The sequence below is a fragment of the Rhea americana genome, unplaced genomic scaffold, assembly GCF_003343005.1.
Source record: "Rhea americana isolate MKP2758 unplaced genomic scaffold, rheAme1 scaffold_22, whole genome shotgun sequence".
In the NCBI taxonomy this organism is placed as follows: Eukaryota; Metazoa; Chordata; class Aves; order Rheiformes; family Rheidae; genus Rhea; species Rhea americana.
In genome coordinates this window covers 963,226-990,403 of record NW_028186329.1, presented here as the reverse complement: position 1 = coordinate 990,403, position 27,178 = coordinate 963,226, and the positions used below count along the sequence as shown (strand labels likewise).

General features: G+C 35.8%; 1 protein-coding gene across 4 annotated transcripts in view; it reads left to right on the top strand.

Annotated features, from left to right (window-relative positions):
• Window positions 1-19,507, top strand: part of PJA2 (praja ring finger ubiquitin ligase 2) — a 37,808-nt gene extending 18,301 nt beyond the window's left edge. For 3 of the 4 annotated variants that reach the window (XM_085305343.1, XM_085305341.1, XM_085305342.1), the window contains exons 4-11: window positions 1,400-2,459; window positions 5,973-6,035; window positions 6,654-6,839; window positions 8,398-8,583; window positions 9,911-10,022; window positions 16,856-16,970; window positions 17,319-17,440; window positions 18,785-19,507. In XM_085305343.1, coding sequence (XP_085161469.1) covers window positions 1,400-2,459; window positions 5,973-6,035; window positions 6,654-6,839; window positions 8,398-8,583; window positions 9,911-10,022; window positions 16,856-16,970; window positions 17,319-17,440; window positions 18,785-18,916 — 1,976 coding nt within the window. In that variant the 3' untranslated portion in view covers window positions 18,917-19,507. The remainder of the gene's footprint in view (window positions 1-1,399; window positions 2,460-5,972; window positions 6,036-6,653; window positions 6,840-8,397; window positions 8,584-9,910; window positions 10,023-16,855; window positions 16,971-17,318; window positions 17,441-18,784) is intronic. The other variant, XM_085305344.1, reaches the window with a different exon arrangement.
• Window positions 19,508-27,178: the final 7,671 nt, after the last annotated feature.

Below are 27,178 nucleotides of genomic sequence, written 5' to 3'. Positions count from 1 at the left end.
AGCTATATTATTATTTTTTCCTCCAAGTTGATTCTTATTTTCTGCTGAGTGGGTACTGACCAAAATGTTCTGCGTATTTCCTTCCTAATTGACGTGACATCTTTTATATGTGTAAACAATCACAGAACATGGGTAGAAAAAACTTATCTCAACTTTTATCAGATAAAGTGTTTGTAATGTCACAATATTGTCTTCTACAAACCAGACTTCTAGTGCTGAAAGGCACAGCTCATGTTTTTTGTTTACGAAGTTCGGTGCCATCAATTTACCAACCTAGACATGGATTAACCATTTAGATGAGAGTAAAAGCTGAATTTGAAGCAAAGGTTTGGTCTGCAGTAGTTATCTGTGTAGCCGTTTTCAGTCATGATGTACACATCCTCCATGCAACCACTGTTTTCCAGGTGTATTTGAAGAATTTGTTTGGGATGTTCACTTAGCAAACTGTTTGCTTTATTGTGGTTGTGGTGTTATTTTTAAACATGGAACACTCATTTTATATGGTTCCCTACCTCTGGCTGTTCTTTAAAATATGTGTTATGGAATGCCTTCATTTATCCTGCATATCTCAATTTTTTTCTGCTCAGAACTTTTTTTCTCTTGTGATTAAAAATTTCTCAAATATCTTAATATCAGCCTCCAATTTATAAGTAGTTACGTCAAGTTCAGCAAGCTATTGTGTTTTTGGAAACAATTTGGATTAGGAGTAAACAGGTGACTTGCACTAAGCATTAATTTTGTGTAATCTGTAYGTTTTTAACTCTTCTTGCTGGATTTGATATTTATTGTCCCTTTATGCAAGAGATTCCACTGTAAAATAAGCAAACTGAGTTTGCAGTGATAGTAACTGCCAACTGTAAATTCTACATTCGTCTCTGTTATTATTTTCTCCTTATAAGGAGTGGCATTCATAGCGACAGGTACAAAATATAGTGCTATTAGTATGTAATTTACAGTATCAATAMATGGCTTTATCGGACTGTGGCAGGAGGTACAGTTCAGCCAGTTATTGAATGGGTAGTCTGATTTTTATGTTATGGAAAGAAATGGTGCAGCTTTTTTAATCTTTTAGCATTTTTTCAAGTTTTCTTTTCTCATCTTAGACTCCTTTTCATATAAACTACTTAGAGATACTGCTCTTGAACATGTTCCTTCCTTAATATTTCTTGCTGCTGCTATCACAGGCTGAGCTAAATCATTTAATCTGTTTATATGGGCTTAGTTTATAAAAATGATAACGTAATATATTAGCAAAGAATCAGTGCATCTCTGCCAAATGTCTCTATCAAATTGCCCAATAAATTACTTTTTTTTTTTTCGTGAGCAGATGTTGGAAATGAGAACATTGCTATTGTGTTTGATTGTTCCAATGTATTCTTTCTTACAACTTTCTATAAAGGTTCCAGTCCATTGGTTCAAGTTTGTTCTGGTTTATCGGATGAGCCTTTGTTAGAAAATGTTGGAACTGGAGCACCGGTTTGTCGAACTGTATCGAGCCAAACTTTTGAGACGAACACTTCATTTTCTCTAGTCTCTTACAGTCTGGAAGGCAACCAAATCTCAGGGAACATTATGAATCCTGATAAAATTTCTGAGGACCTTGCAGAATATGCTTCTGGAGAGTGTAGTGATTTGAATAGCCAGAATGGAATTGCTTTTGTAAACATTGACTCTTATGAGCCAGATAGCAGTGATGGAGAGGATGATGATGGCCAAGGTAATCTTTCCTTGGCAAAAGAAGAAGCAGGTGTATTTCAGGAAACACTAGATAACATGCTTTCTGAGTTAGARAAAGGTGTAGGGTCTTTTTCTGACTTACAGTCCCGGTTATCCAGTCTTAACCACAGTGTTTCTAAGGAATGTTGTGAAGAAGTGGGACCAGTGCCTTTAATGAAATATTCTAACAGAGATTCAGATTTGGCCCATCAAAACAACCGGACATTTAAAATATCTTCTGCTGAAGATCAGACTATACTGAAAAATAACCTGAGTATTGCCAGTTGTGAAACACAACAGACAAAAGATATAGTGGATGTTGGAATCAGGACCCCTATTTGTAATGAATTAAATGTCAGTGATGGAAAGACTGATCAAGAGAATTCACCTGAACTGGTAGTGAGACCCAAAATTAGAAAACAAAATCYTACAAATCAGTTGGATAGGAAGAAGCTTCTCCCTAATGATGATGAAGAGAAGAGCAGTTCTAGGAGGCGAAGTGAAATTGCTGAAGTCCATCATGGCCATGCAGAGTGTGCCTTGAAGAACAGCAAAGAAAAAATGAGTTCCAGTATGTTCTTTGACCCAAGAGACTATGAAGATGCACAGAAAAATGCAAAAATAGACCTACGGAAAAATGTGACTGCTCAGGAAAGGAAAACTGTGTTAGATGATAACACTTTCTGGGATGAGTTTGAAGACTGCAGCAGACACTTCTCAATGTCCCACAAAGATGAAGACAGGTGAGATTTGACTTTTTTGTCTGTATTACATWTTTTATGTGTAAAATAAAATGCTAAACCAAAAAATTTGCTGGCAAATGGTATGGGACATAGTAAAAAAAAAATTAAGCAATTTCAGAATATGATCATATAACAAAATGCTAACTTTTCCTCTCTCCTCTTCTCCTTCATCCCTCCCCAAGTCAATCAAAATAAATTGTACTTTAYATTTTTCTGATCCACTGTCATGATTTTTATGTCTGTCTTCTCTGAACAAAACCACTGAAATTTGGTTCGTAGGAATTGGAGAAGGGAAGGATTAGGTTGTTACTGGAATGCTGATTGCTAGTACTTCCATATAGATGTAATGTTACTGTCTTGTAGTATTACTGTGTACAGATGTAGTTGTGCGAGCATACCTTCTTGTCATCTGGAACTTCAACTTTCACTCTGAAGTCTGTTTTATATGATACAACAACCTGGTAGTTATATACAGCATCTCGTTTTCAAGAAAGTTCATTGTAGAGAAATATCTTAGACTATGAGTGAAACTTTAAAATATAGTTATATGGAAATATTTATGTCCATTTTACTGCTTCAGACATTTTAATGAGCATTAAAAAATGTAGGAGTCCATAGAAGTGTTTTCTGAAGCTAAACAAAAATGTAGGCATAATACCTGAGAGGGGAAAAAAGTAAGGATTTTTAAATTGCTATTTGTCACCATTTTTTTTCATTATTTTATTTTCAAATGTTATATTAGTAGAATACTCGTGGTCTGTAATGCTTCTGAGCTGGGGATGCCAAAGCAGCTTTTTAAAAATACAGTGAAAACCTGATACACAGGGAGCCTGCTACCTAATTGCTTAAAAAAAAAAAGAAAGAAAAAAAAGAAAAAAAAAAATCATTTTGTTTAGGGTTAGAGCACACTAATAYTCTAGTATTTATCTATGTGTATTATCTAGTAATGCAAACTAATATTTTTAATGAGAGGATGCAGAAGRGAGGGAAAACTTGCTCAGCTTGATTTTTTGGCAAATTACAGATTCCCCTCAAGAACTGTTATTTTCAGAATTTCTTATTTGCTTTCAGATCTCAATATTATGCATGTCAGCCTACCTATATTCTTGCGYTCACACTTTGTAAAAGAAATTATTCTTCTTCATTGTCTCTGAAGAATAATTTGATTGGATCATTTATAATCCTGTTTTTAATGGAAGTTCTTTGGAATAGCAGATGTTTCCAAAGTAACTCTGAATGAACACAGTTTCAGATCTACTTGGCTATAGTGTGGATCCCTGGGGCAGCATCAGGCTTGTCCCCTTTTGGGCTCTCTATCCAAAAGATGAACTAATTTGTATGATTGTATGAACTTTATGTTAATTCATGGCAATTGCAGTAGGTTTTGTGGTTGTTTAGTTTAAATTTCTGCATTTTTTTTCTTCTCTTTGCCTTTCATTGTCCTTGTTGATTGTGTTTCCACTGCATTTTGACCAACTTGATCTGGATGTTGATGTGCCTTTTTTTTATACTTTACAGTTTAACCTGCTTATTGCACTATTTCCACTGCTTTTGTGGAGTGTACAGCGTGAAAATTAATCCTCATAAAATCTTGACATTAAAATATTGCAGAGTCCCAATTACGAGAAAGCAAAATCCTCAAGGCCTTGTAAAATGGGTTAGTAGACTTTTTTTTTTTTTCCTTATTAAAGCTGTAGGTGGACTTTAGAAGAATCCTTTTCTTCCTCATAGTGTTTGCTTTTAAAAAGTTTTTATTACTATTTAACTTATTTTTTTTCTGATGAAATGCTGCACTGGAAATTTAAAAGGCAATGGAGGCAACCAGAGCATTGGCTCCCATGATGCAAAGTAATGCATTGCTAACAAATGATAAAAAAGAGAAATATAGCTTATATATCTGAAAATGATTATGCTCTTTGTGGTAGAAATAAAAGAACCACTAAACAGGAAGCATTAAGTTTTTGTCACCTGCAGATTTAGCTTTAAAAATATAATTCATGTTCTAAATCTTCAAAAGATACACCCTTATGAAGTACATGTCAATGTTTACTCTCTRAAAAGGGCTAATACAAGCTTTTCTGTTCTCAAAAGATGAAGTTATATGTTTGAATGTTTAGTCATTATTTGCACATTTAAAAAATAKATATCTATTGCTGCATGAAGAATAGAATTGTCATATGCTGCATCCTGTGACTCTACTTGCTCCWGTTTCCAACCCAGAGAAAAATTGACTTTACTGGTTGCTGAAGCATGGGCCTCCACTACACATTTTTTGCTGTGAGGAAATGCCCAGCTCTTATGATGCTGGCATGTAATAAAAAGCTCTGTGAGGAGTCTTACGTGGTTGTTAGAACTACATTTGCTCTGAGGTCGAGGGGTTGTGGTTGCTCCCCAGRTTGGGGTGATGGATGAGGAACATGTCCATTACTGCCTCATCTAYTTTGATACTAAATTGAAGGAGCTAAGTACAGGCCAGTTCAGCTGGGGAGGGACTATTCCCGGAAAATCCTTGTGCAGATGCTAAGGAAATACCATGTGCTTTTGGCAAGTGGGAAGTCTGTAACTCGCTAACCATTACATGAAGTTCTGTATCTCTGCAGAATTAGACCCCATTAAATTGTACATTTTGAAATATGTATTTTCAGTGTTCTTGCTTTGTACAGGATTAATGGCTTAAGATATATTCTCTTTTCTGTTTCAAATCATTGTATCTATATAAACTTTATTGCCAGAACTTTAAAGGCAGAATATTAGAGCAAATTTAACTATCAACATAGGAGTGTTGTTTGTATTAAAATCTGTGTTGGAAATCATAAGTGGGCTATAAGATAGGGAAAAGTAAAATGAAGAAATGTGAATCTCTGAGCTAATCTTATAGCATATTTGAATAGCCTTTAAAAAAAAGTGGCTTTTTGTTTTTTTTTTAAAAGGTAGTGATTCAACTTTAGTTGGTGATGTACAGGATGGATTGAACAGCATATATACTAGACAGTACTGACTGTCTCACCTATTAAAATATCAGGATTTCTTTTTTAACAGAAAAAAGAACTTCCTTTGAAATGACCCAAGGACATGTATATTCTCATATCCTTCACCTTCCCTAGTCCTCAAAATTGTAAAAAAAAAAATATATTCCTGTTTCAAATTAAAATATTTCCAAAAGATCTTTGACCTTTATCTTCCTTATTCTTATAAAACTTGAAGCGTACAATATGCAATTTCTCAAAAGTACTAGTAAATCATTAAACAGCAAGTTCTATTGGCATGTGTTTGTAACATTACACAGGAGGAGAGATTTTTCTTTAAAATGGGTTTGAAGGTGGAGAGGTGAGAACATTGATACACACTGATTTATTGGTTTTACCAGATTAAAAATTCTGAGCTGCAGGTGTGYTGGATTGCTGTGTTATTAGTAAGATGTGCTCTATCAAGCGTGTTTTCCATTCACTTACCCATTTTTTCCTGTAACTTTTTGAAGGGACATAGCTGGTTGACTCTGCTCTATTTTGCTAGGTGTCTTCTGTCACTGCTAGTATTGAATGAGTCTTCTAAGTGTATTAGCAAAGGTAGCAATGGGTAAGTTTGTGTTTCTTCTGGAGATTCTGCTAGCATCACTGTTGTTTTAAAGCTGCCCACAGTTTATTATTTACTGCTCTTTTCTACCTTGTGGTGGAACTGAAAAAATGAATTCCTTCTGAAAACCCCTCTGCTATTCATCCTTTTGGGCTAGTGAATTGAGTAATTTTTCAGTAATTCATCAGTTGTATCTTTGATTTTTAAAAAATTAGCACTGTATATAGCTGAGAAGTTATAAGGGCTCTTGCTTACAAAGTTTTGTTTGTCCAAGAGAGAAGACCAATATTTGCTATGTTTGTCAAGCACTTCTTGGGTCACTGGTATTATTTTGTTTTTGCAGAGTRATGGTATAGTTGGTCTTGGCTTATATTCCTGAGGTATTTCATGTACTCTGCAAATGTGAAGGGAAGAGAGCAAAACCTTTTTGCTAAGTAGAATGGGCGTGATTCTTTTTTAAGAGTGAATTTTGAATTATATACTTACCCTGTTAAAAAAAAAAAAAAGAAAAAGAAAAAACATGAATAGTAAAAAACGAATCTATCGTAGTCATGTTGAGAGCTATGTTCACAGAAAAGTAGCAGATCAAATTGACACTGCATTGCCTTGTTTAAATTGCAGCTCGGAGTGCAGTGATGGAGAATGGTCTGCGTCTCTGCCTGCGTATTTGGCTGCTACCGATAAAGACCAGTCCTCCAGCGATGAGAGCTGGGAGACTCTCCCAGGCAGGGAGGAACATGAGCCTGAAGTGCAGAGCAACAGCAGTGGCCTAGAAGAAGAGAACACAGACTTCTGTTTCCAAGGAGGGTATGGCTGTATTTCATTAAATTACTTCCTATTAAGTAGTAACATCAGCAGTAGCATGGTGTCAGCACAACACTATAGAGAGGTAATACCCCTTCTAAAAATAATTATTATAGTAGCAATAATCATTTGCCTACATCAGAACAATCGCACTAGTTTCCAATATTTAGAATAGGGAAAAATGTTACATCATGCCAACAATGCTGACTATTTTATGAAAGAAGTAGAGCTACTCAGAGTGTGTTGGCATTCTAATAATAAGAAAAAGCAGTAGGTTAGTAGGCTTAAAAGCAAGACTAGCTACAATATTGTTTACATACAGGTGAATTGTAAATAGCGGTCCTTTTTTAAGCCACAGACATACACTACTCATCTTCTGATACTACTTTGTACGCTGTGCAAAGCTATTTTTTTCTGTTTGCTTCCTTGATTCTCATATTTTAGTGAATGGGACTGCCGCTCTTTTGTTTAGGTATTTCTGCAGCTCTATCGTTGATTATAGTAAACTTGAAGAAGGAATTCCTTGCTGAAAGCTTTCGTCTCAGTTTTTCATTGTTTTATTTTTTTATTTTCATTTCATTTTTCCAGTTGTTCATTGTTTTAATTACTTCTGCCTTGGTTGGAAGGCAAGCTTTGTATATAGAAGTAACTAAGGATAAGGTAAAGGGATTTTTTTTTCTAAGCATCTATTATCAAACTTGTGTTCTTAATTGGGGGCTTTATTTAGCAGTAAGTCATGCTGCTTCTTTCTGTCTGCTTCTTTCACACTAAGGCAAACAGTTAGCTAACACCAAGCAGTCCAAATCTGTGTCATTACCTTGTCTGTATCATTGTCTCCTTGAGTTTTGAAGAATTAGCATGGCTTTATGAAAACATTATAAAAATCCATCTGCTTCAGAACAACAGTAGGAGAGCTGTCTGCTCTTCAGCATTCTTTAATTTGAACAAGCTGCAAGTATACCTATTTCTGATGTGGTTCCTGTTTATTTGCCCTCCATTATGAAAAGTGAGTCGTGCAGACCTGTGGTAAGAAACATCCAGGTGACTTGTGCTGTTCTAGAAAATCCAGGAAGGAAAAGAATCTTTCTTTTTTTTTTCTCATGTATATAGCTTTTTTTCCACTAATCATATCTCTTTGCTTTGAAGCCGAGCTTCCCTTCCCTTTGGAAAACCTTTTCAGACTGTCAGGAGAGCCTTTCTTTTTAACAATTTCAGGAATAAGATAATCTTTAGTACCAAAGTTGCTAGCCCTGACAGACATGCTAAGGGAAAYGCAAAGAAAGCTGTTCACTGTACCACTGGTCTTGAACATTAGACAAACACTTTTGCCACAGAACCATGGGGTCACAAGATTCTGGGTCTGGATGGGTCTGCTGATACAACTAGCTATTTCTTGTTTTTTACAGCAAATGCTGAGTTGAGAATCCAGRGCTTTGTAGTCTGAGAAACATACAGCTGCAGCTCTTGTTGTAATATGTTTAGCTTCTGTTCTTTTATGAAGCTGCAAATTCTTCCAAATTTCTAGTTTTAGCTTTTCATTCATCTATTTATTTATTTGAAGGGAACAGACTTCTTTGGAGGAAGGAGAGATTCCTTGGTTACAGTACCATGAAGAAATAGAAAGTAGCAGTGATGAGGAAGATGATCCAGTTAGTCATTTTGTGCATCCTGGCTTCTTTATGTTGGATGGGAACAACAACCTTGAGGATGACTCCAGCATGAGTGAAGACCTGGATGTGGAGTGGAGGTATGCCTGTGATAGTTTCCTGGTTTGGTTTCAGAGGRGTTTTTAGTTATTTTTTGGTTTGATTTTTATGTTACACATTGGGATGTGGATGTTCATCAGTATCACTTGCTTCAAGGACTGGTAATCCTWCATTATAAGGTTTTAAGCTAAAGTGCTGTGTTTCTTCTAACAAGAGATAAAGGACATAAATTCACTAAATCAGCCTGTGATTGGTGGAGATTCTGGTATACTGAATGGTTACTTCAGAGATATTAGGTGTATTTTTCAATTCATTTTCAGGCTGCTAAATATGGTGGAAGTATAATAAATGTATAGCAATATGAATGTAATCAGCATTTAAGTTGGTGGTATTTTGTAACTTTTCCTCCATTGCCATTGGTGTAAGTTAGACTTTATAAAACCCCTTTTATCTGTGTTTGTAATGCCAAGTGGAAACCTAATATTGCCATAATTTTGAATATTTCACTTGATTTTCTTTTATTAGATTATTGAAGAATATTGTAAGATAATTATTAGAAAATTCCTCCAAGCAGCAGGAGGATTGCAGAGCCACTTGCACAGCTTGATCCTAGAATAGTATAGTGCGTTTATTTTAAAGTGAATGTTAATGTGAGCTGGAGAGAATGCTTTCCAGTGAGAGACTTAAAGCTTATGCTTATTAAAAATAATTAAATTACAGTGTAGAAGTACCTTAGTAAGGAGAATATGCCAGTCTCTTTGGTATATTTACAAAGAGCATAACAAGGAGTAATGCATGGAAGCTTAAGCTGAAAGAAAGGTACATATTCTTGCAGTGCAACGCAATTAACTATTGCAACAAGCTACGAAGGAAATTGGAGGGTTGTTAGTAGGGTATGGACAAATGGCAGTTTTTGGTTCTGGAGGCTAGGCTCAGCAAACTTTCTTAAGTGATCAGAATGGGAAGGAAGAAACTTCTCTAACAGGCTGTTAAGTTTTGTCTGCTCAGCATATACAGATATGTACATGATTTTGCTTGTGCCTATTTTGAAATTTGATCTCTGAATGTTGAAAACRGAATTTACAGCTTCTGCTAAGCTAAGAGCTGTAAACCATAACTAAAATCTGAATGCTAATTTWAAAAGTAGCTTAATAACATGTATGTGAAATTTATTGGCTAAACTCCTGTAACTGCACGGACCTTTATTCTGAAGCGGTTAACAGTAAAAACTTGCTGTGAATGTCACCTCTAAGAGTACACATGTTACTGGTGATGTTAGATTATACACAATAATTAATGTATCCAGCCCTTCTGTTGTTAATAGTAACTTTGAAATGAAGACTGTATTACCTAATTTATATTTTTCAGACTACTYGATGAATTTGGGGATGGCCTAGGAGTTGCTCAAGCCATTTCATATGTGGACCCTCAATTTCTTACATATATGGCGTTAGAGGAACGCTTAGCACAAGCTATGGAGGTATTAAAATATARTGATTGACTTCTGTGTAAAATAAGACCAAAGCACACTAAGATTTTGTTGATTTTTTTTTTAATAGCCAAATATTCAAGTCATTGTGAATTTCAGATAGACTCTTTTTTAATTTAATTATTAAAATAAATCTTTTATATGTTAACATTAAATACAAAAGAGCTTACGTCTTATTCCAGTCAGCTTTACAGCAGTACATAAGAATAGTCTACATATTCTCAGTGGTATTGTGTCAGTGATGTTGTGACATAGGCTTTCATTACTGAATCCTTATTCAGGAGTTGACCAAGAATCAGAAAAAAATGACTTTCCCATTCATTTCAGCTTGAACTTTCAGGTTTGTGAGCTTGAAAATAAATGTTAAAATTCTTTTAAATGATATAGTGCAAGATGTCGTTGATCAGCACAAATGTTTTTAGAATACGATATTTATTTTCTCTTAGAAAAGAGATATTCATTTCTACCAGTATAAACATGTGCCATTTAAGTTATTCTAAAGAATTTTCCTTAACTCCCKACATAACAAAATAATGTTCGCTTGCACCTGGATCTGTGTCCCGAGATTATCCCAACTTGTTTTTGTAAAAATATAAATAGAACAGAAGTTTCATCTTTTTATTCCTTGATACAAGACTGGTTTGGATTTGATTGTCTTGACTCTCTCTCTCTCTCTCTCTCTCTCTCTCATTTTTTTAAAGCATTTCTTTTTACTTAACGTGGCTTTGATAAATCTCATTTCATCTGTCTAACTTCAGATAAATCAGCTTTTGTTATTAAGAACTACTATAGTTTTTCGTATTTTTTTTCTTTTTCGTGGATTGCCTGGTACTGGCCACTCTCACACTGAGTATGGAGCTAGGTGGAACTCAGTTTGATGAGACTTGACAATTCTTGCATTGCCAGAAACCTCTCCTGCAGGATATTTACCAAAATAYGAGTTAAATGGTGTGTAGGTATATAATACGGTGTTGCAACAGTTATCTTGAGTGTTTCATACATAAATGACATAAGTTGAAGGGCACTGCTGCWTGATTATTAGCTCTTAAAGGGATGATCAGAGCAGACTATATGTCCTAGTGTGCTCACAGGCGTGGTACCAAGGACTTCTTAAAATTTTTTCTAAAGCTGACTGTCAGTAGAACAATCATAGATCTTTTTTTGTTTTTCTCATGGCTATCTGGGGAGTTAATGATTTGATGGAAAATTGTAAATAAACTTTGAGCATTTTCCAAGGGGGAAAGGAATCAAATTCAAAGATTCATTTTCTAGCCCTCCTACTTCCCCCGAGGGGTATAGGAGGTCAGCATTATTTAAGAGCAAGTCCCAAGGGTCTTCTCCAACTATGTAAGATCTGATCATTGCTCATCTGGAAACACTTCRAAACTGCTTCTTAATGTGTAAGAGGTCTATTGGTACCTTTATTACAAAACCAGTATTTTGAAATTGTATATGAAAATTTCCATGCCCTTTTCATAGCTACAGTTTCGCTCACCCCAACAGAAGGGACAGAACTACAGAAGCAGTTCACCTTCTCCTTTGCACCAGAGCAAGAGGTTCTGGGTAGAGAGAGGAATCTAATCCCCCCCCCCTTTTTTTTTTTTTTTTTTTTTGAATCTGTATGTTAACACATGAATAGGAGACTAAGGGTGTTAAGGCTCTGTGTTTTGTTTTTTTTTCTCACTGCTGTGTAACAAAAGCCTCTAGTTATTCTGCCAGATGAAATGTGCAGACTCTTGTCAGGCTGACCTGTAAAAGCAATCCTAGGTGACTATATGCATGGCTGACAGAGAAGCCACTGTAATTACATTAATGTCACCAGGACTGAGTGTTATTGAACCACTTAGCAAGCAGATAGATGGCCACAAAGGTGTTAGTTATTCTTCAAGTATGGTACAGGTTACATCCAGTTACTATAGATATTGTACAAGAGGGAAAGCCAATTCTTCTAACCAGTATTAGTGTTTGAAATTCACACTTGGATGTCTGAAACTTTATGATGGACAAGGAAGTCTGGCATAACTGGAATTAGTCAGCAGTAAAGAGCTACTTTATAAGCAGTGTCAAGACCTGAGTTGTTATGGGGAGATCCATCGATGCTGTGCTTCCGTAGATYCTTCCTGAGTGCTGCAGTTTGGTCCAGAGGTACTTCATTCCCACCTCTCTCTTTCTGAAAGAGCATTGATGCTGTCTGTCTGTTAATTTCTGTGTTGTTGACAGTAAATAAATACCCAGAAAGAAATTTCAAAACATYAGTGGTGCATGTAACAGCTAGATGTCAGATATGATAGCTGATTCATATATCTGCTCCTCTAGAACACAGCAATATAAGGTATCATTTTAATTTGTATTTATCAGTGCTATGCTCTTTGTACTTTGCCAATCTGATTAAGGTGAATTAARATCCTTTCTATTGAGGGTTATTACCTACTGTCTTGCTGTTTAAAAGATTGGCTTTTATTATGTTTGCTTACAGAATGCATCAAGAAAAAGTTATTTTCTGATGCTTGTTGGATATTTCAGGTTTCTATGCTTTACCTTTTAGGTATACTGATGTCYGTATCTGTTTGCCTGCATGCTCCTGGAAAGCTGTTAGGAATATTGTTTTCCTAGTAATTCTTGCCTTTTAGAAATGGCAGAAAGAGTAACTGTAATAGAAGGAACACGTGTGACTAAATGAACAGCACAAGTTTTGARTAAGGATTGTAAATGTTTGTTCCCATCCCACATCCCAAACAGAACAGATAGAGCACCCGTCATCAGGTTGAAGGCAACTGCTACAATTGCTCAGAAAATAAGAGCAAGGATTATCCAGCATTTCTTTTAGGCAGTCTTGTAAGTGTTCCTGGAAGTTGAGAAAAACTGGCCAAAATAGGCCTGGTGACATCTGTCTAGGATTCATTTTGATTTTTTTTTCCCTGAGAACATGTTTTTAGCAACCACAGCAAGATGTAGACAGGATTAGAATATATTTCCTACTTGAAAATAGGAATTACGAATGGCTAATGCCATATATACGACAACACTGCTTTAATAACTTACGCTGTGGCCCTATTACGTGCTGGTTTAACATGGACTAGAAACTTGTGTTCTTGGAACTGCTTTCAGACTAACTTTTAACTAAAAATTTCCCTGTTTGTCAGGCAATTGTGAATGAAGATGTAAAAGTCTTTTCTACAAACCTRAAAGTCTAATATCTTTCAGAGGAACAGTAAATGACTTAAATATGTCATAATGTTACAAAGCCTTTCCTCATCTTTGCTACTGTGGTCACTATGCTTGCTCAGATATGTGGAATACAGCATTTTCAGGAAAAAATAAAATTTTTAAGAAAATGTTTTATTTTAGGATGCCAAGAGCAAACTAAACTTGAGTCTTTTTAAGTTCAGATAAGAGACAAATTCCTGAAAATACCTTCTCTGTCTACTAGAAAAATRCAGATCCTGATCATCTATTTATAGGGAGCGTAGAAAATGTTTGTAGGATGGAAATTTTTGTGCTGTGGTTCGTTGCAGCCAAATGTGTCCATGTTTCAATAGGGAGGCATAGATTGCAGGGAGAGTGTCCCAGGGAGTAAGGTCAAGGTGATCAGGCTTGAGAGCACTTTGGGGGAAGCTGGAACTGAAGTGAGCTGTCTTTTCTCTTTTCTCTTCCCCTTCATTATTGCTGTTTTATACTCATCTCCCTACACCACCGCCCCCCCCCCAAAAAAAAAAAAAAAAAAAAAAAAAAAAAAAAAAAGAAAGAAAAAAAAAGAGTAATTTCATCTGCTGTTGACAAAGTTCATCTTACCAGGGCTTGTTCTGGTTTTCTGAGGCCTTTTTGTTGCTTATTCTGCAGGACTATTTGGTTTCACTAGACACCTCTCCTGCTTGTTCTACATCTTTTGCACTTGCCTTACAGATTTCACATTTCCCTTTACCCTATTTGAACAACCATACCACCAGCCTCTTTGCTCCTTTATGATTTTGTATTATTTATATGTTTATGCTTGCCTCTGTTAGAGAATAGTTGTTGCTTGTTATGTTATCACTGGTGTTACAGTGTTACAAAATGCAGTTGCTGGTTACACTATTTTAGTATTTAGGTTTGGATTTAAGACAAGAAGGTATTAAACCTTGCTTGGTCTGGTTCTGCTTTATGGGTATGACAGGCCTCTCCTTTGGCTTCAGGTTTAAAAAGTAACCGGTCTGCTTCCTGGCAAAGAGAAGTACTTTTGCACCAGAGGTTTAGTAACATAGAAATCTAGACTTTGACTAGCTTTAGTAAGTATTATTTTGATTTGAGGAACAGATTGGGTTGAGTTTAATTACAGTATCCTTAAAAGCCTGTCTAATGACTATGATTTTATTCAGTTTGTTATAGCTCAGAGATCTTTCAAAAAATTTCTCTATCCAGTAAAACCAATTTGCTATAGCTGTGCAACTCTTGAAAGGGATGTGACATAGTGCTTCCAAAATTCAGGTRCATCTTCTCTCTGTGAGAGACAGACAGACTGACAAATTTGTCACAGTTAACTGTGATATTTGGAGGGGACAAGAAGCGGCTATTTTCTGTAAGACACTGGGATCCTATTAAAGTAGCTTCTGTCCTGAAAACATAACAACATCTGTGTGAGACTTTTTTCTACTTCAATTTGTTTTAAGRATATTACTTACTGGGAATGTTTGGTTACCTCAGTAGGAGTCTAAAATAGCTCGGGTGYCTCTGCAGTGTTAGTGAGTTTGTTTATAGATATTCCCTGTGCTGATTCACAGATTTAAGGAACTTAAAACCTGGTTTTAGTTGTATCCAGCACTGAGTTTGTGGTACGTGGAACAATAAGCAGTCACCGCATGTAATTAGGAGGATGATAGTAAAGGTATCTCAAAAACCTTGACGCCAGAGTTGTGGAATGGACACTTCTTCGGTCTGCTTTGAGTTTAGAGATGTGGTTTCAAGCTCTGGAGTCATTGTGAGGCTTCTTTTCTCTGATGTTTCTTTTATGTTGYTTTCAAAAGCAAACAGCACAATGCTTTTGTAAATATTGCTATTTTCTGTCTTAGAGTACTAATACTGCAAATAGACACAGAGGTTTGTAGAATAATGTTTTGTGGGTTTGTAGGTAATCTTGTAACCTTTTGTGTGCCCAAGAGCTTGTCTAATACCAGCTGAAGCAACTGATCTAATTAAAGTCTTTTTTTTTTTTTTTAACCTACAAATTACTCTCAGTCCGTCACAGCGGTAGGAATACTATTGTAAATGCTAAATGTCACTAAGGCAATATTGTCTATTGTAGAAGACTTGGCTGAGTTTAAGCTGTTAAATTTGAGAAATGCATTTATTTTGCAAGTAGACTTCTATATTGCACCATGGATAACTTTTGTAATGGTTAAAAGTTACTTTRAATGGTTAAAAGTAACATGGTTACTTTTAAACCATCTGATTTACAGATGAGAATACTCSTGCTAGAAGTGAGCTTAGCAGAACCTGTAAATATTTGTCTGTTAGCTCATGCTGATCTCTGCGCTGCCACAAAATCCTGGACTGCAGGTGTAGAGCTGCTGGGTTACAACCGTCGTGGGAAGGCGGCCTGAGCTGCCATACCACCGCACCGGGGGTGCAGACGTATTCTCAGGCTAGCGTTCAAACAACTTTCTCCAGAGATTGTGGGGAAAAATACTGAAGGGGTTTATGTGTAATCAAATGTTTCTGTAGTGTGTGTGTGTGTGTGTGTGTGTGTGTGTGTGTGTGTGTGTGTGTATTTTATTATATATATTTTATATATATATATATATAGGGGTTTTTTAGTTACTAGATGGTGGAATGTCCTTTATATTTTCCCCAAAGATTACAAAAATAACATGTTATCTGAAACTTCTCAACAGAAGTTTTTTTTGGCCATTAGAATAAATAAAGTGCACATTGGTTAGAACAGGAAGTAGTTCATGAGGAGTATGAATAGTTCATTCAGGATATGAACTCAATGCTTCTGTTCTTTTGGCTCTTCAGTTTCAATTTGTATTGCTAGTACACAACCAGGTGCATCTCCTACATTTCTTAGAGTTCAGATTGGTTACATTTGCTGCCTAGTGATTTTTTACTGAAGATTTTTTTACTTTTAGGTCCTCTCATACGATCAAACATATAATCTAGGCATCAATTCTGCTTGCTGTGGCATTGGATTCTTAATCATTCTGTATGATCAAGATCTTAAGTTTCAAGCAGGTGACAGCTTCTCACAGAGCCCTATGCCTTAGATGTTTGTTATCTGTATAATGACCTATRTGGACCAAACCTTTCTTTTTATTTTTTTTTTTTTCTTCCCTGAAAATTTATATTGACAATGTAGCTCAGGTACTTAATGAAAAGTTAAGTATCTAGGTGATGTTGTAGCTGAAGCCAGAAAAAATATCAATGAAGCTTTTATGTTCAGAAAGTGAAATGTAATGACAGTTTTGGTATTTACAAGCTTCATTAGATTGTGACTTGCTGCCTTCTCTAAATGTATTTTTTTCAGACCACTTTATTCTGTCACTTTATAGTATGAGCAACTGTTCATTAGAGAATAAATTGCAACTTTGACCTGATTTTATTTTATTTTTTTAAGAAAGATTAGAAAACAAACTGTTAATGTTTTGACTTTGAGTTTCAGCTCGTTCCTCACAAAGATAAAAATGATCTAATGGCTAGTCTGATGGATGTAACTCACTTCAGTCTTCTGTTTGAGAAAGTAATATGATTGGACCTGGTTTCCTTTTTTTGTTTGTTTGTTTTTTGTTTGTTTGTTTGTTTTTATATKAAATGTTCATTTGTGAGTAAAAGAACTTGGTCTCTCCTTTCAGACTGCTCTGGCACATTTGGAGTCTCTGGCTGTTGATGTTGAACAGGCTCATCCACCAGCAAGTAAAGAAAGTATAGACTGCCTGCCACAGATTATTGTCACAGATGACCACAATGGTATGGAAAAAACAGTTAATTTCTGCAAAGTTTAAAAGAACAACTTTAACTTTCTATAACAGCATGGATAAGTATTTAAGTACACTTATTGTGCAGCTGACAATGCTGTTCTAAGAGGTATGTTCATAAGCCTTTGCATCTTGAATCAGTCTGTGAGTATAAGTTTAAGTCGGTTTGGAAGACTAATTTTTAATGGAGTAGGTGTCATTTGTATTTTATCATTATTGATATTCTATGATTCATTATTGATGTTCTATGATTCTGTGATATTGTTAGTATACATTGATTTGATTTCAGTTCATCTTAGATATAAATAATAATAATAATAAAGCTTTTTCTTCTTCGTAGCTGTTGGCCAAGACCAGTGCTGTGCTATTTGTTGCAGTGAATATGTAAAAGATGAAATCATAACAGAGCTACCCTGTCATCATTTCTTTCAYAAGCCTTGTGTAACTCTTTGGTTACAGAAGGTAAGTACTAAGAGATTTTTTTTTTCTGAGCATTTTTTTCTGGTAGTAACAGTTTATAACTTTTTAAAAATGTGGTTGAAATATTATTAAAAAACAGGTTAAATTATGTTTATGGTTTGTGGAACCAAAATCTATTTGAAGTCAGGAAAGTAATTTTTATCTGTACTAACCTGAAAGGGAATAACCTGGTTGTTAGGTGTGCTTATTATATGTAGGTATAAATAAACTGAATAACTGAATGCTTTTCATTTGTATAAGGAGAACCCTGGTTTTAGGGTTTAGGCTTTTTTCATTCTCCTTGAATGAGGTGGAGAACATTTTTGGGAAAACTACATGGTTTGCGTTCAGTAATAATGAATTGTAATTTGGTTAAAAAGAGAAGTTTTCTTTACTCGTATCTGAAGTAAAGACGATGACTTGATTTTTCTCCGAGAGAAACCGAGAATGTGTTTTGCCAGAACRTGTGCCCGTTGCCAGGTCTGTTTATGGTGGAGAACAGGCAGGAGAACAGAAACACCTGCTAGAGTGCTGGCAGAGGAGTTTAGAAAGCTTACCTCTGTGAAATCTACACCGAATTAGGCTTCATTTTTATCACCCGTAATTRCTGTTTTTTTCAAAATGTGTTACAAAGGCTTGAACTGAAGCTAGAGTAACAGACCTGGATTGATTAACTAGTATTTTTAATTCCCTCTTGCACTCAGCTTTACATATAGTATGAGTCTAGATTTGATAGCTGTTAAATAGCTTTTAGAAGAGTACTAAGGTTTCATGTGCCATTTCATCCAGAGGTACAGGAGAAAGATTATTCATTCAGATCAGGGGAGTAAGATTAGATCTCCTGCAGCATGGTTGTTGGTGGGAGTTTTAACATTTTTTACGTTCATAACGTTATTTCTATCTTTGTATTATTTGCGTTGTGTCTTGCATTTTTCTACTGTCATAGTAGTAACTGTTCTTGCTGAAAACTAGGACAAAGTTTCATAATTACTAGGAAAAACATTTCATATTACTTTTGGGCTGTACCTAGTTTATATTTATTCCTTGCTTCAAAAAAAGCTCCCACTTGTAAAAACTATTTTTTGAAGAGAGCCTATCTCTTTGTAAAGGGCATGATGTTTCTTTTGTGTAACTGAGAATGAGGGTGATGTAAAAGCAAAATGCTGCTTTCATTTGTGATGACATTAAGTTTCTTAGCTCTATTCAAGTAAGCTCCTTCAGCAAAATCTAACCTTGAGGTAGTGCTGTTGTTAAGATGTGGTATACTTTGTAAATCAAAACCTTTATCTTTTTTACTTGGAATTGTGTGCAAACTGTGAAAGTTACCTGTTTTTTCTTTTTCTGCAGTCGGGAACATGTCCTGTTTGTCGTCATGTGCTTGCACCCATGCTTTCTGAAGCAGCTGCTGCCACTGCCTCCTTTCTGTCTGATCATGATTCCTCATCGTCTGTTCACAGTGCGACAGGAACTCCAAACTAGGGTCTGAAACGAAGTCTTGGCCACCAAAATAAAACTGTAAATTTCTCCTGTTTAATTACAATGTGAAAACAGTTAAATATAAAATATTATCTGTAAAATATTATATATATATATATATATATATAGTATATATTTTAGTTTAGAAAGAAGACGTAAGACTTTCTAAACTATTTAGATTTACAACAATAACTGAAATTTTCAAACTGAAAGTTGGAAAAATGTGTACCCTTTTTTTGCAGTAGAATGTTGCTGTTAACCATAATATCTAAAGCTTGTATTATGATAAATTTGTCCGAAAAGATAATTAATGTGGCACTTTATGTGTTCAAGTTCTTGCAACTGCAGTGCAGTTGGAGCATTATTAAAGTTATGCTTATAACCTGTTTTACATTGTATAACCAAACTGTTTGTTTTTGTCAAAGTTAGTGCCACTGAGTGACTTTGTAATTGATCTCTCATATTTGCATCAAATGTGAAGATGTTCTGTGATCACAGCAGTAGCAGAATTTGATTTCACTGGAAATAAATTGCATAATGGAACAATATTTCTTATGAATTTATTCCATAATAAACTTTTTCCAGATGTCAGAAGTGCTGTTAAACTGCTGGTGACATGACAGTTTGGGCTTTTCATAATTGCTAGCATCATTTTTAAGCATATATCCTGTCGAGGAAGTTGAATCCATAAAAGCTGAACACCTGGTTCCTTCAGTTTTTGTTGAAATTCCATTCTGCTGATCAACTCTAACATTCTTTTCTTGTTTTTTTCTCTTTTTTATATTGAGGTGGAGATGTTTTCCTAATGCAGATATAGTTAAAATATTTTTAGGCTTTTGGAGTCTTAAGTCTGAAAACTGTAGTAAGAACTTTGTGCACTTAATTGAGAAATACGTTGTCACAAGATTCCTCAAGGCCAGCAGAAGAAAATGGCGGTGGAATAAACTGGTTATTAGGATAAACTTACTTCAGAAATATAAAAATGAATATTTCTAGTATTTCCACTGTTTGTAATGGGCTGTGCTACATTTAATATTTTAGAGTAAAAAAGACTGTAGTTTCTAAAATGTGTTTCTATAAATAATTTCRTGTCTCTTAAAGTTTTTGCACGTACTGAAGTTAATCTTACAGGACAGGAATTTTAGATTCGGATGTGTATATGTGTACTAATGGCTGCTCAAAAGCTTTTCTGTGGTCACTGGATAGATAAGCGATTCCTRCAGTGTTGCTGTATGAGAACAGTGTATGTAGGGTCAAATCCAAACCCTACTAAAACATTTTTTTCCAGTTTTTCCAGTAACTAAGAGTTGAATTAAGCTCTTGAAAATGAAAAGTGATTAATTAAATTGTCTTCTTGTAGCGATTCTTCAGCTACTCAATTATGATTATGGCTGCTACCATAGTATCTCATTCCTTTACAAATATTCCTGTGTTCTTTTGAACAGCAGTAGAAGATAAACAGTACTCATTTTGGAGGAGCATATTGAATTGCGTGACTTGTTTTGCAGTGTAACTTGTGGACTGGAGCAGAACAAAGAATTGATGGCAGTTGACATGAGTCTGCTCCTGAGGGTTTTCAATTAGGTAATTCCACACTTTGGTGTCTAAGGAAACCAAAACAGTAGGATACTGGTGAGAAGTGGCAGATGTGGTTAGCACAGCTCCTTATAGGTTATTCTTCTGTGGGAAAACATTGCATCACATTTCCCTGAAATAGGCCTCAGAAGGACTTTGGGAAATGTGACAAGCAACATACGCTCCTGGGCATATGTTACTCATTGGTGAAGTTGATGCTAAAACAGTATTTTTCCACATCTTTGCTACCATCCACTGCTGTGGAGTCATAAAGTATTTGGTCTGTGGCTACCARCTGCTCAAGACAATAAAATAGGAATGCAGTCAAAATTTAAAGTTGATCCAAGGTCTATGTGGAATCCTGGGATATATGTAGATTTAAGAGAAGGCAGGAATTAAGATATTCRTATCCCTTGCAGGAAAAAATAGCAGAAGGTTGGACTTCATTGCTTGGTAGTATTAAGCTTGCTAGTAGGGCAGTTCTGTTCTTCAGTAGGTCCCATCTGCAGCAAATGCTGTCGCAGATACTTTAACCAGCCGTTACTATACAGTTTCTCTCTGGAACAGTACAATGATTGCCTTCATTAATCTCCTAACAGTATTTTATAAAGAGAATTACTTTAACCTCTGTGGCAAGATTTGGAAACACTCTTGCAAGTTTTTTAAATTTTTGATTCCATACTTAACCGGTAACTTCAAGAGCTGAAGCAGCTTTTGTTGGGCTTTTGCTTCCTTTGCTATGTGTTGCTGGCCTCAGCTCTTGCTGCTTTCTGTTTCTAAAAAGCTGGTAGATGGTTGTCTCAAAGAAGAGTGTTTGGGCTTTTTTTTTTTTTTTTTTAACTTGGATGTAAAGGTCTTGTTGGCAGATCTTCTTCCATGGCTTCTCAACAAATGAAAGATCTCTCTAACAAGCGATTTGAAAAAGCATGTGCTGGACCATACCCAGAAGATTTTAAGTCAAAGTGTATGGCACAAAATAGGGCGAGTCAAATGAGAATCCACTGTCCATGTTTGTTGTGATTTATTTAATTTTTTTGGTAAATTATGTCATACCAGATTGCYATGCAGATTCTGTGGTTCCTGCTTTTAATCTAAAATTGTTTGATTAAAATGTGCCTGGTTCTCGAAAAGGCCCTGCAAAATATTGTTTTCTTCTTGAACAATACAAGTTAATTTTCTTCTATGTTCAAAGAGAACAAACATTAGGTAAAAAGAAAACATTCAACAGAAAAAAAGAAATAAAAATGGGGAGTAAAAAAGGCTTGTTTCTTTTAGAGGTTTGTGTTATCTCTGCATGCATCAGTATATTGGAGACTTCTAACTTAGTAGTCTAATAAAAAAAAAATCAAAAAATTGGATGGAAGAGTGACCTATTTTGAATGGTGGTTCAGTAATATAAAATTCATTGTGCAAAAAGTATTTTTTTTAACTAACTGCAAGATGTAAGCTGAATGCATTTTAACATTTCAATAAAACATTTTCATTCCAGAGCTAAAATGCCATTTCTTTTTTCGTAAGAAAAAACATAGTGTTTTTAATTTTTGTTTCCTCCTTACCCCTATATTCAACTGAGGTGTATTTAGAGATTCTGGCACATTTTGAAAGACAGCCTAAAAGGATAAAAGGGTAAATTATTTGCTTTAGCTATTTAACACACAGGCAGCAAATTTTCTTTCTTAGCCATACAGAAAGCAGGTAATCTAACAGGAAAGGAACCTCCCCTTAGGTCAGAAGGGTAGTTCAGTAAGTTCTCGGGACCATATATGTCTTAGGATTTCTGTTAAGATTCAGAAAGCTGTTTGTTAACACTCAGAACTCTAACAACTCCATCGTTGCTATATAATACAGAAAGCTGCATTTTTTCCCCCGTGTTTCCTTATTTTATGCTTGATTGAACACCTAGAAAAAAAATATTTGCTTTTTTATTGATGTACAATAGCTGTAAAATGCAGTTTATTTCTACAAAAATAACTACTTACAAGCCATATAAGCTGTTTATACCAAGAATATTTTTAACAGGATGCTTAAACTTTTGAAAACTTTATACTGTCTTTCAGAAGTGTCATGCAATAAGTTGAATTCTGCATTCCCTGTCCCTTGTAGCAGATGTTTAAATGAATGCTCAGGAAGCAAATATAAGGTAAGTCCATGCAACAGAGCAACTGGAAGTGGTTTTCTGGAAAGAAATCAGTGCTAGCTGGATTCCAGTCTGGACTTTTAGTTTCTTGCCTGAGATAAAGGGGACTTCACCAGTCCGGTAGCCTTTTGAGGTACTGGTAAGCCAACATCACTCAATGTGGTGTTCCTTCTGCTTTGACTTTGAAATGTTGGATTCGGCTCTCCGTTGGCTCTGCCAAGACAAACAACAGGGAGTTGGGTCTGAAGAAGTTTATTTCCTCAGCTTATTTCTTCATGTTCTTTTCCTGCTAGCTGACACCAGTTTTCTGTCCTTGGTTTGGAGTGCAAGTGTTGAGCTGAAATTCTTTTGCTGCAGGCAATTTTTTGTCTGCTTGATGAGTTCATCAGTCAGGACTGTTTCAGAACTTCTGGCCACTGATTTCACGTATCGTTTGGCACTTAGTGCRATATTAACTCTGATGCTTGTTTGATAGCATCACAGCCTCAGCGTGTGCTGCTGCTGGGACACTAACGCTTCCCTTGAATTTTCATACTCTCCGCCTAAAGTAAATCTGTCACTTGCTTTCCAYGTGCGTGATATTGCTATGTCATTCTCCCTCAAAATACAGTTCCAGTGCATCCGTGTTCAGAGAAAGYTTTCCAGACTTCCCAGAAGCAGAACAGTGGAATTCTAGGGAGCTGCAAACTGAAGGGAACGGGAATTTCTTTTATAGGTCTCTCTTTCTCCTACCCCTTTCTGCAGRTCTCTTCAGCCAGCTTCCAGCTGTGCTCCAGGACCAGCAGATGCCCACTCCTTCCTCACTATAACATCATCCCACCAAATGTAGCTTTTTCTGTTTTCCCTGCAGCAGGGAAAACTGGCCACTTCATGTGGCTTGTCAGCTGCTAGGAAAAGGCAAAAAAGTGGCAAAGGCCTTGAGCTGCATTTACAAACCTGAAAGCTGGTGGTGGGAGAATAGACCAGGACACCAGAGAAAAGTCCCAGAAGAAAATAGCTGCTCTTCATTGCTAGAGTTAAGAGTGCAGTGACTGCCTTTAGAGAAGGGAATTACCTTTTCATATGTTGCAGCCATATTATGCTGTAGGGAGAAACTGAGGGGGTTTCTAACTGGGCTCTTTCCTCGACGTGAGTAGAGCAAGCAAGCTGTCTCTGTTGCTTAYGTTTGGGTTGATTGTAGTCCAGTATTTAGGTAATCATGAAAACAGTTCTGCTAAACAAAGAGTTTGCTCAAGCCTTTCAGTGATGTGTGACAGGAATGGCTGGCTGGCTTAATGGCAGACTCAGATTTTGTGGAAACATGTACATCACCATTTTAATAGGAAGGGAATTCAAAGGTGAAAATTGATATTAATCATTGGAAACATTTGTAGAGCTTATGGATGTAATTACYGTTTGTAGTTTTTTAGTTGTTAAAGATGGAGAAGATTTATTTAAGCTCTCACCCACTAACAAGATGCAACTGTAGTCACTTATGGGGGTACGATATTATTTTGGTAAGTTTATTCTTGTTCAGAAAGCCAGGAAGAAGATCACCCACCCCAGATAGTGTCTTTCTCTTTCATTTTCATTGCATGACTGTTCTTTTACCTTGAAAGTACTAATTTTGTGCTTCTCTTCTTGTAGAAGCAAATTTAATGATGTTTTATTGAAAACCGAGAGCCTACTTTAAACTGAGGCATGATTGTGGTTGTCTTTTTCCTAGGGAATTTGAGATCAGCTGGCAGATACTAGTGGATAAGGCTCATTGCCCAGTGTTACACAGGAGGTAAAACTAGGMGATGATCATCTCCCTGTAGCCTTAACAGATATGAACTAATCCTGAAGATTAAATSAGTGTTCAGGAATCCTGAAGAGGCACTGTCTGTTGCTGGAAATTGTGCTACCTTGCCATTTAAATCCTGTCCAAACTAATCAAAATTAAATTTGGTGCTTCTCAGAACCAAGGGAGGTTAAGGCTGCAATATGAGCTCATGTCAGATTCCTCATATGCACTGTATTTCAAATAGAAAAGCTCACCTGAAATTTCTGTGCAAAAATCAACTCATTCACCCATATTCTTTCTGAAGTTGCATATGAATTGTGTTAAAAAAAAATTTCTGGCTTTGAAAGTAAAATCTGTCAGATGATTTTAGGGGGAGGGAGAGGAGGATATTTTGCTGAGAGAATGATGTATTCTTTATGGATGTAATTTCCATATACTCTCCCAAAGTGTATTTCCAGATGCATTATCTTTTGCTTTGAACTTGCAAAGACATCAATCCTGAAAAGGCCCATTGTGTTTCAGTGAATTAATTTAAGACTGTTGCCATAAATGAYGCATTTTAAAGCAGCAGCAGCAGGGCTACATTTATGCTTTCAAAAAAATGTATGCAACTAGCAATCCGTTTCACGCTCTCTTTTTAGCAGGGCACTCTCCCAGTGGTGACAGAGTAACTTTGTGAGCGCACAGCTGAATTGATACTGTGATTTGAGCGTTGTTGTTATAGGTATKCTATCCTGGATGCTGTCCAAGGTGGAAGAAAAAACAGTTCAGTAATTGGAGTTCTTAAAAATCTGTTTTATCTGCTTGTTTTTGAAATCTGCACTCCATCCCGTGTTTTGTGTTCATGTATGCTTTAGGGCATTCTCAGTGGTAAAGAGAAAGGAAAATACGTTGGCTGTGTGCAGTCCTTGAGTACTGTTGATATGGCGCATGCAGACAGCTAAGGTGCATGATTATTTTGGCAAGAGAAGAAGTATCTCTTTGTGGAGAATATGCTTTTATTCTTCATATGCTGATAAACAAAATCTATACTTACAGATTTGGTATGTCCTAAAATTCTTCATAATTGGGTTTTGTTTCCTCTCTAGCTTTGAGGCATGTATTGTGATATGTCTATCATTATGAAATATTATGATATAATGACAGACAAAACAACTAATGATAGTTACTAATAAATAAGTATGAGGGTTTAATGGCATCTTAGGCTGAAATGCGAAGGATAAAATATAAAGACTTTCATTTTTATCAAAGTCCTTTTGCCCTCTAGAGGCATCAGGAAAGGCTTTCAAGTGGATGTAAAGAATTAATAGATAACATAAAGGCATGATAATATAAAAAGATTCCAGTCCAATGTTTCTTTAACAATCTTTATACCAAGATAAAAGTAAGCTCATTTTTTAGGCGTGAAACAAAATTGCCTTCAGCTTGCTAAACAGAAGCATTAAAAAAGGCCTCAAGGAAGTCAGTTATACTTAATATGGTGCGAAGGACTAAACTTTCTAAGTTTTAAGGTTGGGTATTTTGTGTCAGGTTTTTTAAATTGAAAACAATGACAACACTGATTAATAATAGGCAGCAGCTGGTAGTGGATAGCTCTGAGATAGGAAAACTACTGATTTAAAAAAAATTAAAACAAAGTACTACATTGTAATTTGAGTAACTGTGCCCTGCTAACATGGAAAATGATATCTGTCCGTAGTTAGAGAAGCTTCACTGACTGCGAGTGAAATTCCTTCCTCTTCCTAAAAATAGAAATACACAAAATGCTTTTCTAATGTTGCTTTAATTTTACAGTAGGAAGATACTAGCTGCAGAAACATTGACACAGATTTGAAAATACTGTTTGCGTATGCTAGTTAGTTTGCTAGTAGGTGAATGTTGTTTTAAAGTGCTATTTTTTGACTTGCTAGTTAAGGAAGATGTTCTTGTTAGCAGTAAATGGGGTCTTCCTAAGCTGTTGTGAGATGCATTGTACCCTGTATAGAACCAGTTCTTTAGGTATGTCTGTCCTCATCTGCTTTACAGGCCTTCGAATCACAAGTTAACATGAGAAAGAAGAAAATTTTGCTTTAAAGATTAGATTTAACAAAGTGGTTTCATCCTGATTAATTATATCAGTTATTTTGACCCTGGAGACTCTGGATTCCAAATGCTGAATTTTTAATTGTTTGAGTGCTAAGTAGCTAGAAATGTAGCTTTTTTTTCCCCCTAGAAAGCTTTGTGAGAAAGTGAAGTTATGTAGGAAAAAAAAAAACAGTGTGGATGGAAGCAAAAGAATCGTGTCAAAGAAAGGAAATTCATATATGGCTAGCACAACTTTACTTTTTTTGAATCTGCTCTTGTGACCTCTAGCAACRATAGAAATTCATAAACCAAAGTAGTTTCAAAAATGTGAATCTCCAAGGTTTGGTGTGATTCACCAAAGCAGTATCATAATCTTATCAGTCCTTGCTTCTGCGTTGTTATTACTTTCCCTGTGTTATGCTTAAGTCTAAGTCTAAATCTTGAAAACATTCGCAGAGGAGAATACTCTGCAATACACTGACTCAACAACACACAAAGTATAAGCTTATAGGTAAGTGCTCATAAATTCAGAGTCATATTTTATAATGCCATGCATTTTATTTGCCTGAGAGCAATAAGGAGAGATAAAAATCAGTACTGGTAAGAAAGCTAGTTCCAGATAACAAACTTGGTACTGTTCATATGTAGGTTTTGCTCTGCTTATAGTGAGATACGTTGTTCTATCTGCCTGTTAATACGGATTTAAATAGAAAAAAAGAAATCA